At 47.2% G+C, this 14,409-nt stretch overlaps 1 protein-coding gene across 4 annotated transcripts in view; it reads left to right on the top strand.

The window, feature by feature from the left end:
* Positions 1–1,647: 1,647 nt before the first annotated feature.
* gmip (GEM interacting protein) overlaps positions 1,648–14,409 on the top strand; it is a 168,900-nt gene continuing 156,138 nt past the window's right edge. Inside the window, exons 1-2 of one of the 4 annotated variants that reach the window (XM_060855043.1) lie at positions 1,648–2,257; positions 8,543–8,689. In XM_060855043.1, coding sequence (XP_060711026.1) covers positions 2,095–2,257; positions 8,543–8,689 — 310 coding nt within the window. In that variant the 5' untranslated portion in view covers positions 1,648–2,094. Of the gene's footprint in view, positions 2,258–8,542; positions 8,690–12,324; positions 12,624–14,409 lie in introns of those variants that run through there. The other 3 variants (XM_060855042.1, XM_060855047.1, XM_060855044.1) reach the window with 3 other exon arrangements.

Raw genomic sequence — 14,409 nt, 5'->3', positions numbered from 1 at the left:
TGTTGGTAATTGACTCTGTCTTGTTGCTTGTTGGGTTTCTCACCTGCACTGTCTTGTGTGTCCCTGGGTCTGGCAGGCCGAAATGTGAGTTGGGAGGCTCACAGGTCATCCTGAAAGCTGTCACCCCAAGAGCCAGAGGGTGTGTAGGCCATCCTGAGAACTGGATGGTGGGTAGACTGCCCCCGGATTCGGAAGGCCACCCTGATCCTAGTCGCTCCAAAAGCCGATTGGTGGGTAGGCTGTTCTGAGCGCTGTCGTCCGGGGGGGGGGCAGGAAGTGGGGAAACAGGATGGGCTGTCCTAGAGGTGTGTCAGGAGTGACCAAGAACTGGAACGTGTGTCAGTGTGGACCGAGAGCCGGAAGGGGCGTAGGGGCAGGCTGCCTCTGAGCAGCCAGAAGGTGGGAGGGACGGGTGCTTTGCTGGGTTGCCAGGATATCTGTGGTATATGCACTGTTTTACCGTTCGGTTCATTGGACTGTCTGTATGTGATTGAATACATTGTTTCCTTCTGGATAATATAAGGCAGGATTCGACGCTCATCCTCTTGTCCCTACGAACTGGTTGAACGGTAGGATTTGGGGACTGGCTTTGCCATCCCTTTCCCCTGTAAGTTGCTGTTTCTTGTATATGGCTGTTCATGTTAACTGTTTGTTTGTACTTTGTACTGATTAATAAAATAAAAAATATATATTTAACCAAGAGATTAGAATCTCTTCAGGTGAGATGGACTCTGAGCTGGTTGACTTCAGCCAGTGATCTAGTAAATAAAGACTGGCTTGGCGATGGGATCCAGCCTCTGTGCAGTAATTTCACCACTCAACCAAGGGGCACACTCTATTCACCCTGTCCATACCACCTCATAATCTTATATAACAAAATAATAACCAAGAGATCAGAATCTCTTCAGTTGAGGACTGACCCTGAGCTGGTACTAGTAAACACCAGCTCGGGACCCAGTGACGGTACCCAGCCTCTGTGCAGTTATTTCAATGCAAGTCAGAGATGCGTTTGGTTTGTTTGATTAGAGTCAAACTCCAATGCTTATTTCCTTGACATGATAAGAAGAACGGAAAAGTTTGTGACAACTTTTATGTGATATAAATATATTTTTGTGAATAAGGTATATTTTTGAAATGGAAAAAAAGTTAGCGCTGCTGCCTCACAGCGCCAGGCACCTGGCTTGATGCCACCCCAGGCAGACTGTGTGCAATTTCCACATTCTCCATGTGTCTGTGTGTGTTTCCTCGGGGTGCTCTGGTTTCCTGTCACAGTTCAAAGGTGTGCAGGCTAGGTGAATTGGTGGTGCTAAATTGCCCATAGTGTTCAGGGAGGTGCAAGGTATTTGGATTAGCCGTGGGAAATGCTGGGATACAGGCACAGGGTAGAAGGCTGGGTCAAGGTGGGATGGTCTTCAGAGGGTCGGCGTGGACTCAATAGGCGAATGATGTACTACCACGGTTTGGGAGTTGTATGACTCTTGAGTGGAGACGGTCGGAAGATGCCGCTGGCTGGCAGCAGGGGGCAGCTTCGCTTCCAGAAGCGATTTGCGTTAGCTCAAGGTGGCGGGGAGGAAGTTTTCCTTTAAAGGCCTGAAAGGCGGGGGATGAGTGCTGCCTCAGGTGTGCAACGAATGCAGATGTTCACCTGTTCGCTGAACGCGTTTCGACAGTGGCGAGCAGGCAGGAATGTAACAGGACTGTGCAATCACAACAGAACCACGAGGAAGTGCAGGCATCAAACTTTGCAAAGTTTTGTAAAACTTCCCGTCGCTGCGTTCAAGGATTGGGATCAATTAGAGCGACAGACTCCAGGAACAGATCCCAGCAGCTCTTAACTTGCTTTTGAATTGCTGTGGCACTGTGAAGCGTGTTTTACGAAACTCTTGTTCCCCAGTCAAGAGCAGAGAGGAGAAGGTGAAGTGGAGAAGTGATGACGGGGAGAACGATCTCCTCGATGTGAGGGACTTGGTCATGGGTCTGGTGGTGGAGGGATTCCAGAACTGAGTCCAGATCTGCCGCGCCTTTCCCAAAGTCCCCAGCCAGGCAGCTGGTGTGAAGTTCACTCTCCTTCCACGACTGCGGAGCTGGGAAGCCATGGATGAGAATGTGATGACAGCCAGCCAGGACTATCGGATTCCTCCAGGGATTTGGGAGTCATGCGCGCTGTCTCCTGGCTCAGGATCCTTACAGTTGACAGAAGTGGTCAGGGACTTTGCGGATTCACTGGACCAGTTTAAGGATGCTCTCCACGTGGAAGGTGGGTGCTGGAACTTTAACACGAGCTAGCCCTCAGTTTCACAGCAGTGGTTTGTATGTGTACATCCGAGTGTGAAATGTCTCCACAGTGTTTACTATCACTAGGAACAGCACTCTCAGAACTAGCATAGATTCCATCCTTCCATGTTCAGGTTAAGACATGCAAGAGTAACAATGACTGTATCACGACCAGACTTTCCAGTGTTATACAGTGACAGAACTGTCCCCACCAGTACTGTGCCTCAGTGTTATACAGAGATAAACCTGACCCCACCAGTACTGCCCCCCAGTGTTATACACTGACATAAAGTGACAGACCTGACCCCACCAGTACTGGACCGCAGTGTTATACAGCAACAGACCAGGCCCCACCAGTACTGTACCCCAGTGTTATACAGAGACAGAACTGTCCCCATCAGTACTATATGCCAGTATTACACCAAGATAGAACTGTCCCCATCATTACTGGACCCCAATGGTATTCACTGATAGACCTGTCCTCACCAATAATCCTTGTGTCTTCAGATGTAAGACCTCACTGAAATTACTTCCTTAAATAAATTTAATTCTTCCTACACTGAGCAAACTTCTTGACCTTCTTTATTTTGGACTAAGAGTTTGGTATGAATTGTCCTGTACATCTGTCAGCATCATCAATCTCTCAAATAAACCTTTCTCTCTTTTAAGTGATCCAGTGACACATAAACCTGTCACATTAACTGAACACAGAAAACATTCAGAATAACTGTGTAAGTCTCATCTTCAAGCTAGTAACCAGTGTTATTCTTTTTTAAAAAGTTTTTAACATGTCCTGCTCATTTCAGTTTGTTACATCCAGATGTGAATACTCCAGTGTTCCCTAGTCAATTCCTTCTTCCCAAATCTGCAAACCTGAGCTGATCCACATTTTTGCTGTTCCTCTTGTACGAAGTGCCATTTTTCTATAATCAGGCTGTGGCTTGTCAGCACTCGGGACAAGACACCCCACATGATTGTCAGCCCCATCCACCCACCTTCCCCATTCACTCCCTTCACCAGTGATGACCAATACCAATAATGTGTAACATTTACAAGATGCACTGTGGACATTCATCAAAACTCTTTCAACGGCACCTTCCAACCCTGTGACTTCTACCATACAACAATACACGGGAGCATCACCACCTGCAAGGTCCACTCCAAGCCACTCACTATCCTGACTTGGAAATATATGACCACCGTTCCTTCAGTGTCACTGGATTGAAATCATGGAACTCTTTTTTTTAGCAGAAAGTGAGGACTGCAGACGCTGGAGATCAGAGCTGAAAAATGTGTTGCTGGAAAAGCGCAGCAGGTCAGGCAGCATCAAAGGAGCAGGAGAATCAACGTTTCGGGCATAAGCCCTTCTTTAGATTCCTGAAGAAGGGCTTATGCCCGAAACGTCGATCTCCTGCTCCTTTGATGCTGCCTGACTTGCTGCGCTTTTCTAGCAACACATTTTTCAACTTTTTTTTGAAGAGCACTAATGATGTAACTGTACCGGATGGACTAAACGGTTCCAAATGCAGCTCACTGCAACCATTTTAGGGCAGTTATACATGGGCAATAAATGTTTGCCCAGCCACTAATTGTCACATCCCAGCAACAAGTAAATGAAAGAAAAAGCCCTAGTAGTTGCAATCATACTAGCCTCCACCACTTTCTCTGGTAGCTCATTCCATCCATGCACCACCCTCTGCATGAAAAAGTTTTAGATTAGATTACTTACAGTGTGGAAACAGGCCCTTCAGCCCAACAAGTCCACACCGACGTGCAACCCACCTATACCCCTACATTTGCCCCTTACCTAACACTACGGGCAATTTAGCATGGCCAATTCATCTGACCTGCACATCTTTGGACTGTGGGAGGAAACCAGAGGAAACCTACGCAGACACTGGAAGAACGTGCAAACTCCACACAGTTAGTCACCTGAGGCGGGAACTGAACCCGGGTCTCTGGCGCTGTGAGGCAGCAGTGCTAACCACTGTGCCACCGTGCCGCCCAAAGTTGCCCCTCAGGTCTCTTTGAAATCTTTCCCTTCTCATCCTAAACCTATGCCCTCTAGTTCTGGACTCCCCCACCCCAGGGAGAAGTCTTTGTCGATTTATCCTATCCATGCCCCTCATTTATAAACCTCCGTAAGATCACCCCTCAGCCTCCAACACTCCAGGGAAAACAGCCCCAGTCTATTCAACCTCTCCCTGCAGCTCAAATCCTCCAAGCCTGGCAACATCTTTTTAAATCTTTTCTGAACCCTTTGAAGTTTCGCATCTTTCCGATAGGAAGGAGACCAGAATTGCATGCAACATTCCAGCATTGGCCTAACCAAAGTCTTGTACAGCCTCAACATGACCTCACGACTCCTGTGCTCAATACTCTGACCAATAAAGGAAAGCATATCAAACGCCTTCTTCACTATCATATCTACCTGCGACTCCACTTTCAAGGAACTATGAACCTGCACTCCAAGGAGTCTTTGTTCAGCAACACTCCCGAGGATCTTACCATTAAGTGTAGATGTCCTGCAAAGATTTGCTTTCCCAAAATGGAGCACCTCACATTTATCTAAATTAAACTCCATCTGCCACTTCTCAGCCCATTGGCCCATCTGATCAAGATCCTGTTATAATCTGAGGTAACCTTCTTCGCTGTTCACTACACCTCCAATTTTGGTGTCATCTGCATACTTACTAACTATGCCTCTTAAGCTTACATCCAAATAATTTATATAAATGATGAAAAGTAGTGGACTGTGCACCAGTCCTTGTGGCACTCCACTGGTCACAGGCCTCCAGTCTGAAAAACAACCCTCCTCCACCACCTTCTATCTTCTACAGTTGAGCCAGTTCTGTATCCAAATGGCTAGGTTTCCCTGTATTCCATCTTCCATGGGGAATTTTGTTGAATGCCTTACTGAAGTCCACTTAGTTCATGTCCACAGCTCTGCCTTCATCAATCCTCTTTGTTACGTCTTCAAAAAACTCAATCAAGTTTGTGAGATTTCCCATGCACAAAGTCATGTTGACTATACCTAATCAGTCCTTGCCTTTCCAAATAAATGTACATTCTGTCCCTCAGGAATCCCTCCAACAACTTGCCCACCAACAACGTAAGGCTCACTGGTCTATAGTACCCTGGCTTGTCCTTCTTAAACAGTGGCACCACATTAGCCAACCTCGAGTCTTCCGGCACCTCACCTGTGACTATCGATGATACAAATATCTCAGCAAGGGGCCCAGCAATCACTTCTCTAGCTTCCCACAGAGTTTGAGGATACACCTGATCAGGTCTGGGGGATTTATTCACTTTTATGCGTTTCACGACATCCAGCACTTTCTCCTCTGTAATATGGACATTTTTCAAGATGTCATGATCTATTTCCCTACAGTCTATACCTTCCATGTTCCTTTGCCACAGTAAACACTGATGCAAAATACTCATTGAGTATCTCCCCTACGTCCTGCAATTCCACAAAAAGGCTGCCTTGCTGATCTTTGAGGGGCCCTGTTCTCTCCCTAGCTACCCTTTTGTTCTTAATGTATTTATAAAAACCCTTTAGATTCTCTTCAACTCTATTTGCCAAAGCTATCTCATGTCCCCATTTTGCCCTCCTTTTTCCCTCTTTAGTATACTCCTACTGCCTTTATACTCTTCTAAGAATTCATTAGACCTGACATATGCTCCCTTCTTTTTCTGAACTGAACCCCCAATTTCTTTTGTCATCCAGCATTCCCTACACCTACCAGCTAATCCACCTAACAGGAATATACTGTCACTGGACTCTCATTATCTCATTTCTGAAGGCTTCCCATTTTCCAGCTGTCCCTTTACCTGCGAACATATGCACCCAATCAGCTTTTGAAAGTTCTTGCGTAATACCATTAGGTATTAGGTTAGGTGAATTGGCCATGCTAAATTGCCCCTAGTGTTAGGTGTAGAGGAATGGGTCTGGGTGGGTTGCTTTTCGGAGGGTCGGTGTGGACTTGTTGGGCCGAAGGGCCTTTTTCCACATTGTAAATAATCTAATCTAATCTAATCTAATCTAATCTAACCATCAAAATTAGCCTTCCTCCAATTTAGAAATTCAACTTTTAGATCTGGTCTATCCTTTTCCATCACTATTTTAAAACTAATAGAATTATGGTCGCTGGCCCCAAAGTGCTCCCCCAATGACACCTCAGTCACCTGCCCTGCCTTATTTTCCAGAGTGTCAAGTTTTGCATCTTCTCTAGGAGGTACATCCACATATTGAATCAGGAAATTGTTTTGTACACACTTCACAAATTCTTCTCCATCTAAACCCTTAATACTATGACAGTCCCAGTCTATGTTTGGAAAGTTAAAATCCCCTACCATAAACACACTATTATTCTGATAGATAACCAAGATCTCCTTACAAATCTGTTTCTCAATTTCCCTCTGACTATTAGGGGGTCTATAATACAATCCCAATAAGGTGGTCAGCCCTTTCTTATTTCTCAGTTCAACCCAATAACTTCCCTGGATGTATTTCTGAGAATATCCTCCCTCAGTACAGCTGTAATGCTATCTCTTTTCAAAAATGCCACTCCCCCTCCTCTTTTGCTTCCATTTCTGTCCTTCCTGTAGCATTTGTATCCTGGAACATTAAGCTGCCAGTTCTGTCCATCCCTGAGCCATATTTCGGTAACTGCTAATGATATCCCAGTCCCATGTTCCTAACCTTGCCCTGAGTTCACCTGCCTTCCCTGTCAGGCCTCTTGCATTGAAATAAATGCATTTTAATTTGTCAGTCTTACCTTGTTCTCTGCTTTGTCCCTGCCTGCCCTGACTGTTTGACTTGCTTCTGTTCTCAACTGTACCAAGTCTCAGATTGATCTCTTTCCTCACTATCTCCCTGGGTCCCATCCTTAATAATTTAAATCCTCCTGAGCAGTTCTAGCAAATCTCCCTGCCAGTATATTAGACCCCTTCTAATTCAGGTGCAATCCGTCCTTCTTGTACAGGTCACTTTTACCCCAGAAGAGATTACAATGATCGAAAAATGTGAATCCTTCTCCCATATACCAGCTCCTCAGCCATGTATTCATCTGTTCTATCCTCCTATTCCTATCCTCACTAGCTCGTAGCACTGGGAGTAATCCAGATATTACTACTCTGGAGGGTCTCCTTTTTACATTCCTGCCTCTCTATATTCCCCCTTCAGAATCTCATCCTTTTCCCTTCCTGTCTCAATGGTTCCAATGTGTACAATGACCTCCTGCTGGTCCCTCTCCCCCTTGAGAACATTCTGCATCCTCTCTGAGACATCCTTGATCCTGGCACCAGGGAGGTAACACACCATTTGATTTTTCACTGCTGGCCACAGAAACATCCATCTGTGCCTAGAAAGTCCCCTAACACAATTGATCTCTTGGAACCCGACGTAGTCCTTACTGCACTACAGTCAGTCATGATACCAGAAACCTGGCTATTTGTGCTACATTCCCCTGAGAATCCATCACCCCCTACATTTTCCAAAACAGCATACTTGTTCGAAATGGGGATAGCCACAGAAGACTCCTGCATTATCTGCCTACCTCTTTTACCTTTTCTGGAGTTAACCCATCTATATGACTGTATCTGCTACTTTTTTCCCTTTCTATAACTGCCATCCATCACATCTCTGTTGTAAAAGTTCATGTGTTTCAGTAATGTAGATTTAGGGAAGGCAACCAGGTCTACCTGTAACTCCAGACCCACAGCAATGTAGCTGACTCTTAACTGTCCTCTAGGAATTTAGGCATGGAGGATAAATGCTAGCCTAGCCAGATCCCATGAACAACTAAGACAAATCTGTCAAGTGAGCTAGCTCTCCATACCTTCCAGGGCTGCTATGTCCTTTCTGAAATAAAGTGACCAAAACTATATACAAATACCACACTCTACCAACTGGAGTCACTGGTTATCTCAGCTGACCCACTCTGCTGTAAGTGAAGCCACACAAAATATGGAACTCTTATTTTAAAGCGAGTTAGGTGTCCCAATCTTTGACCACCCAACCTCTCCCTCAAAACAGAAGAGTATGTGAACAGGAGCCTTGGCTTGTATCACTGACTCTGATTAGTGTCCTCTCCCATTGATCCCTACCGCGCGTGCGCATGCATGCGCACATGAACTCGTACACAGGGGCCACATGCTCACACATACTTGCTGTCACACCTAGACTCTCACACTCAATCTCTCTCACATTCACACAATCACCCAAACAGACACAGTGACTGAGGTGTGTGACTTTCCCCAACAGCTGACGTCCCTGTGGATCAAGAGCTGCTGCAGGAGAGGCTGGAGGCCATGCTGATGGCCCTGCAGCTTGTCATTGACCGTTACCCCTCGCTGAATCACAACAACGGCCTCCTGGAGACAGCTGCCTCTGTGGTGAACATGGTGCACGGTAGGAAATCTCACTTGCCCATACGATGCTAGGGAGTTCAATGGGATCTACAGGGTGGAGGGGGACAAGCTGTGGGCCCCACCATCCACAGGCAGGGGAGGGGGCTGGTGAAGATGAACCAAAATGAAAAGTGTCAGCCATGACTAGAGACAGCTTAGGTGGTAGTGGGAGCCCATGTCTGTCCAGGAGGCTGGGCTGTGTTGAGTTAGCCCTGGATTTGGCTCATTGGCAACTGCTACAACAACGTGATATCACAGCCTTGGTGTGGTTCATCGTTATACTCTCCTCTGGAGACAGAAGGTCCTGGGTTTTCTTTCACCTTTCCCCATGCCCTTCTTATCCTATTCCACTCCTTCCCACACCTTTTCCTCTCTCTTACCTGTTGTCCCACCTTCAGGAGAGGAGCTGGGGAGATCAGTCATGGTGAAATGAGAGGTTTGGTCAGTGTGGGTTGACCTGTGAGTCTTTCATTGCTGAGTGACCTTGTCCTGGTTAGCAACGAAGGCTGGGTCCCTCAGAGAGGGACTGAATGTTCTCTGGTTGTTTGCTAGGGAAGTCCAGGGGATGAGGTATGGCCTGGTGAATTGAGATAAAGGGGGAGGGAGGTGAAGAATGTGGGAATGTCTGTTTATAACTGTACCTCGAGGCAATGTCAAGTGGACTGAATTCATCATTTGAGTGCTGAAAGGACAGCCACATTCCTGCTTTAATGTGATACAGAGATACCGGGTTAGTCAGTTAATGGATATTTTCCTGTCGCTGGGTTTTTGTGACTATACCAGCTCACTGTGGTTTCAATGTGTTTTTTCTGTAAGTAGTATCTACCAGAAAATCTCATGTCTGCTCAGCACTGCCTTTTTCACACTTCCTCTCTTCTTCTCTCTCGCTTCCATCTCTTTCTCTTCCCTTCCCACCTTACCCCCCAGTCCGCTCTCATTCATCACTTCCTCTCTATTAGTGCCTTCTCATTCACCCTTTATCTCTCTCATCCCTTCTCTCTCTCTCTCTCTCTCTCCCCAGCCCAATCACTCGCTCCATCTCTCTGTCTCTCTCCCCCCGCTCTCTGCACCTCCCACTTTCTTACCCCCTCTCTTTCTCCTCTCTGTCCCTTTCTCCTCTCCTTTGCCCTCCCCCTCCCTCCCCCTCTCTGTCTGTCTCCTCTTCCTCTCTATATATTTCTCTTCTCGCACACTCCCCCCATCTTCTATCACTCTCGCTCCCTTCCTACTCTCACCCAGATTCCCGGGTCTATCTCCGGTCTCTTGCTTTCTCCCTCCACTATCTCTTTCTCTCTTCGTTCCGACTCTCTCTCTCATCCTTCTCTGTCTCTCTCCCCCCTTCCTCTCAATATATCTCTCCTGCCACACATTCCCCACCTGTCTCTCCCTTCCCACTCTCCCTCTCTTTCACTCTATCAACTCTCTCTCTGTCTCACACTCTCTCTCCCCATTGTGGTTTCTTTCAACACATACACTAGCTGCACACAGCTCTTTCAAAGAAATGCCTGCCTAGGTTTTGGGTGTGGGGCTGACTGACATATTGCTCATTCTCTGTGATCTTTGAGAAGTTGGTGCCTTGCTAGGGCCCTCTGGCAGGCTATGAAGACACATTGCATTGCTGAAGGAGGCAGTTCGGCCCTTAAAGTCCGTGTCAGCTGTCTATAGAGCAATCTGACCAGTCTGAGAGTGGGGCCTGCATAACAAGATCAAAATCTGAAACTGCCACTGTGGGTTTTGAACCTGATCTTTGGATTTGTGTATGATTGACAGAGCTACATTGGATCAGTATAATTTAGTGGGTAGGGGCACTGATGCGTCAAATTTTGTAGGTGGCTTATCAAATCTGGGCCTGGGTTCATGATAGTGACCGGTGCCTTTGATGTTTGGAACAGTTGGTGGTCTTATAATTTTTATGCCCCAAACCTACCCAGCGGCTCCCTCTTCCCCAGTGGAGATTGCTGGCACTGTACATTCCCAGCTGTGGTTCCTCCTAGTTCCTATCATGTCCAAACACTGATTCATCCTCGATTCCCTGTGTCCCAAAATTGAGATATTCCGTCTGGACAGAGGGGACTTAGAATCTCCTGGGTGAGGCGAGAAAAAGGATTGGTGCTCGATTGGTCTTGAATTTACTGAAGACAGAGACATGGTTCTGAAGCTTTAACTCATCAGGAACACATTGCAAGAATACTAAATTTCAGCCCATCATAATTTATAGGGTTGGTTCAAATGTGACACTCACATGGCTGTGGGGAGGGGAAACTCTGCACACCCACCATGATTTCCCATCTCCAATCAGCCACCTACTTTCAACGCCTCATAGCACCAGGGTCCGAGGTTCGATTCCAGCCTTAGGCGACTGTCTGTGTAGAGTTTGCATATTCTCCTCGTCTCTGCGTGGCTTTCCTCCCACAGCCCAAAGATGTGCGGGTTAGGTGAATTGGTAATGCTAAATTGTCCATAGTGCTAGGTGCATGAGGGAGATGGGTCTGGGTGGGTTACTCTTCAGAAGGTCCGTGTGGACTGGTTGGGCTGAAGGGCCTGTTTCTGCACTGCAGGGAATCTAATGGGTGGCACGGTGGCTCAGTGGTTAGCACTGCTGCCTCACAGCACCAGGGACCTGGGTTCAATTCCCGTCTTGGGCAACTGTCTGTGTGGAGTTTGCACATTCTCCCCATGTCTGCTTGGGTTTCCTCCAGGTGCACCAGTTTCCTCCCACCCACTGTGCAGGTTAGGTGAATTGGCCATGTTAAATTGCCTGTAGTGTTAGGTGCATTAGTCAGGGGTAAATGTAGGGGAATAGGCCTGGGTGGGTTGCTCTTTGGAGGGTCGGTGTGGTCTTTTTGGGCCAAAAGGCCTGTTTCCACACTGTAGGGAATCTAATTTAATCAATATGATTCATCACAAAAATGAGGAAGTCCAAAAAAAATTCAATACATTTTCTTTTTTCTTGAACTGCTTCCCCACCCAAGGTTAATCTTTAATTTCAGGAGACGGCAGGGCATTCTTGGAGGGTTGCCAACATGACACTGAGATCGGGAATCACAGTGAACAACAACAATTTGGATTTCTGTACAGTGCCCCAAGGCACTGAGGATGACTGTAGCTTGGAAGAAGCGGGATTTTAAGAAGTGTCTCAAAGAAGGAGAGTGCGAGAGAGGGAGAGGGTGGGGAAATGTTTCAAAGGAGGAGAGCAATAAAGGTGATGAGATTTTGGGGAGAGAGTTTCTGAGGCACCTACAAGTGAAGTGGAGCTAAAAGCAAAATGAGGTGGGGCGTGCAAGAAGCCAGATTTGGAGAAGCTCCGAAATCTCGGAGGGCTGGAGGAGGGTGATGGAGGTGGTGAATGGGCCATGGTTAAATTGGAAAGCAAAGCAGAGAGCAGCGAGATGTTTCGAAGGTGATAACTGGGTTGTACCGAGGGCGAGAGGGGAAGTGGGGATAAAAAGCAGCAGCTCCAAAGTTTCCGGGCATGGGGAGTTTCCCATTTTTTCAGCGTCCTCCTCTCTCTACGGGAACCTCTTTTTATGTGTGTGGGACTTTACTGGCAAGACTCAGCAGCCACTCAGAGCTGCCTTACGTGTGGTGTCTGAGGAGGAAGTGTGCTGACTTTGCTGATGTCACAGAACTAGAGGAAGATGGGGCCGATGCCCTGTGGAGGGCCGAGAGCGGGCAGCAGCTGTCTGCCAGACGGGCCTCTGTGATGGCAACCTCTCAGCTGGGCACCAATCTCACTTTTCCCCCACCACCTCCCACTGCTGTCCCCAGAACAGTCAGGGAACGAAAACATTAACAAGCCCCTCTCATCACTTCTCCTTTTGCTGTTGCTGCACTGACTGCAGAGGCAGAGAGTTGCTGCTGCTGCGGCAGTGACCGGTGACTGAGGCGTCGGAATCAAAAGTGACACGGAGGTATGGGAGACATGATGGAGAATGGTATGTAATGGTGGCTCCCGATCACAGAGATCTGTAACTTGGGTCTTTTCAGTTGAAGGTTTTATGCAGGTGGCTGAGAATATGAAATGAAGGCAGTTGTTTGGAGGATGGTGTTTTTTTCACAGATATTTGGTATTCGTCTCCATTTAAGGTCAGCACCCACCACATCCTGTGACATTATGTCTGTGTGTATGAGTAGCTGGTACTCCGAAGTAGATTGTTGCTGGTGAAAAACTTGCTTTTATTTGTTTCTCTCCATGGCGTTGATTATCCAGCTTCTATTCCGATAGGCTGATTAACTGGTGTCATTGTGCAGCATATCACCACGCTGTGGTGACCCTGATTTTCCTCCAATTGGATGCGGAAACAGCAGAGGGAGGGTGAGAGACTGGGGTGGGTAATTGGGAGGTTACAGGACAGGTATATTGAGGATGGGCAGTGTAAGAGGTGGCTTGTCAAGATGCTGATGCTGCACTTTCAGCCTGTGACCTGAGTCGCCATTTTGGTGGAAGCCAAATTTTCTTTTATCGTTTAGTTGAGTCTCCCCTCCCCTGGTCTCCATGGCAACTCTATTAAGATTCATATAATCCCGTCAGTGTGGAAACAGGCCCTTCGGCCCAACAAATCTACACTGACCCTCCGCAGAGTAACCCACCCAGACTCATTCCACAAACTTATTACTCTTCATTTACCCCTGACTAATGCACCTAATCTACATATCCCTAGACATTATGGGCAATTTAGCATGGCCAATTCACCTAACCTACACATCTTTGGACTGTAGGAGGAAAACCACGCAGACACCGGGAGAATGTGCGGTTGCCCGAGGCTGGAATCGAATCCGGGTTCCTGGCACTGTGAGGCAGCAGTGCTAACCACTGAGCCATCATGTTGCTCTGAGGGCTGAGTTCTAGGCAGTGACAGTGTGGAGGTGAGGGGATTCCCCACCTTTGATTCTCCATCACTCTCGCAGGGTCAAAAAGTTGGAGACCAGACTGACCCTCTCCAAGGCAGTGTGTATCTTCAGTACCCAGTCAGTCAATGCCCAAAAAAAAGGCTCAGTTCTGTGGCATGGTGCCCAATGATGTTGATCATCATAGTAACATGGGCAGCAGTAGAAGGAAATGATTGTGAAGGGGTTAATGTTACTGTTACATTGGTTCCACCCATTCTACTGAGGTCACTTGCCGTGTGTTGAGGAGGGGGGAGACAAGGATTCCGCTCCAGCTTTTAGAGGGAGCCGTGTATCTATACCAGCTCCATAAGGTCTTAGTCATTCTGCTGTCATGTAGTAAACCTTATTGTCTCTGGTAGATAGAGTCATAGAGATGGAAAACAGACCCTTCAGTTCAACCCGTCCATGCCGACCAGATATCCCAACCCAATCTAGTTCCACCTGCCAGCACCTGGCCCATATCCCTACAAACTCTTCCTATTCATATACCCATCCAAATGCCTCTTAAATGTTGCAATTGTACCAGCCTCTGGTAGCTCATTTCATACACGTACCACCCTCTGTGTGAAAAAGTTCCCCCTTAGGTCTCTTTTATATCTTTCCCCTCTCATCCTAAACATATGCCCTCTAATTCTGGACTTTGTCTATTTACCCTATCCATGGCCCTCATATTAAATGCTGTTCTGCTCTTTCCCAGTAATCACCAGATGTGCTCAATGCAAAGGAGGATTGGTGCCTGCACACCACCTTAAAGAACCCTTACCTAGTGCCACATACTGGCTGAGGTGGCAAACACAAGTACCAGGGTTGCTCCTCTGGCTAAATGCCTCT

This window comes from Hemiscyllium ocellatum, chromosome 45, assembly GCF_020745735.1.
Source record: "Hemiscyllium ocellatum isolate sHemOce1 chromosome 45, sHemOce1.pat.X.cur, whole genome shotgun sequence".
NCBI lineage: Eukaryota > Metazoa > Chordata > Chondrichthyes > Orectolobiformes > Hemiscylliidae > Hemiscyllium > Hemiscyllium ocellatum.
This window is presented reverse-complemented; position numbering and strand designations above follow the sequence as displayed.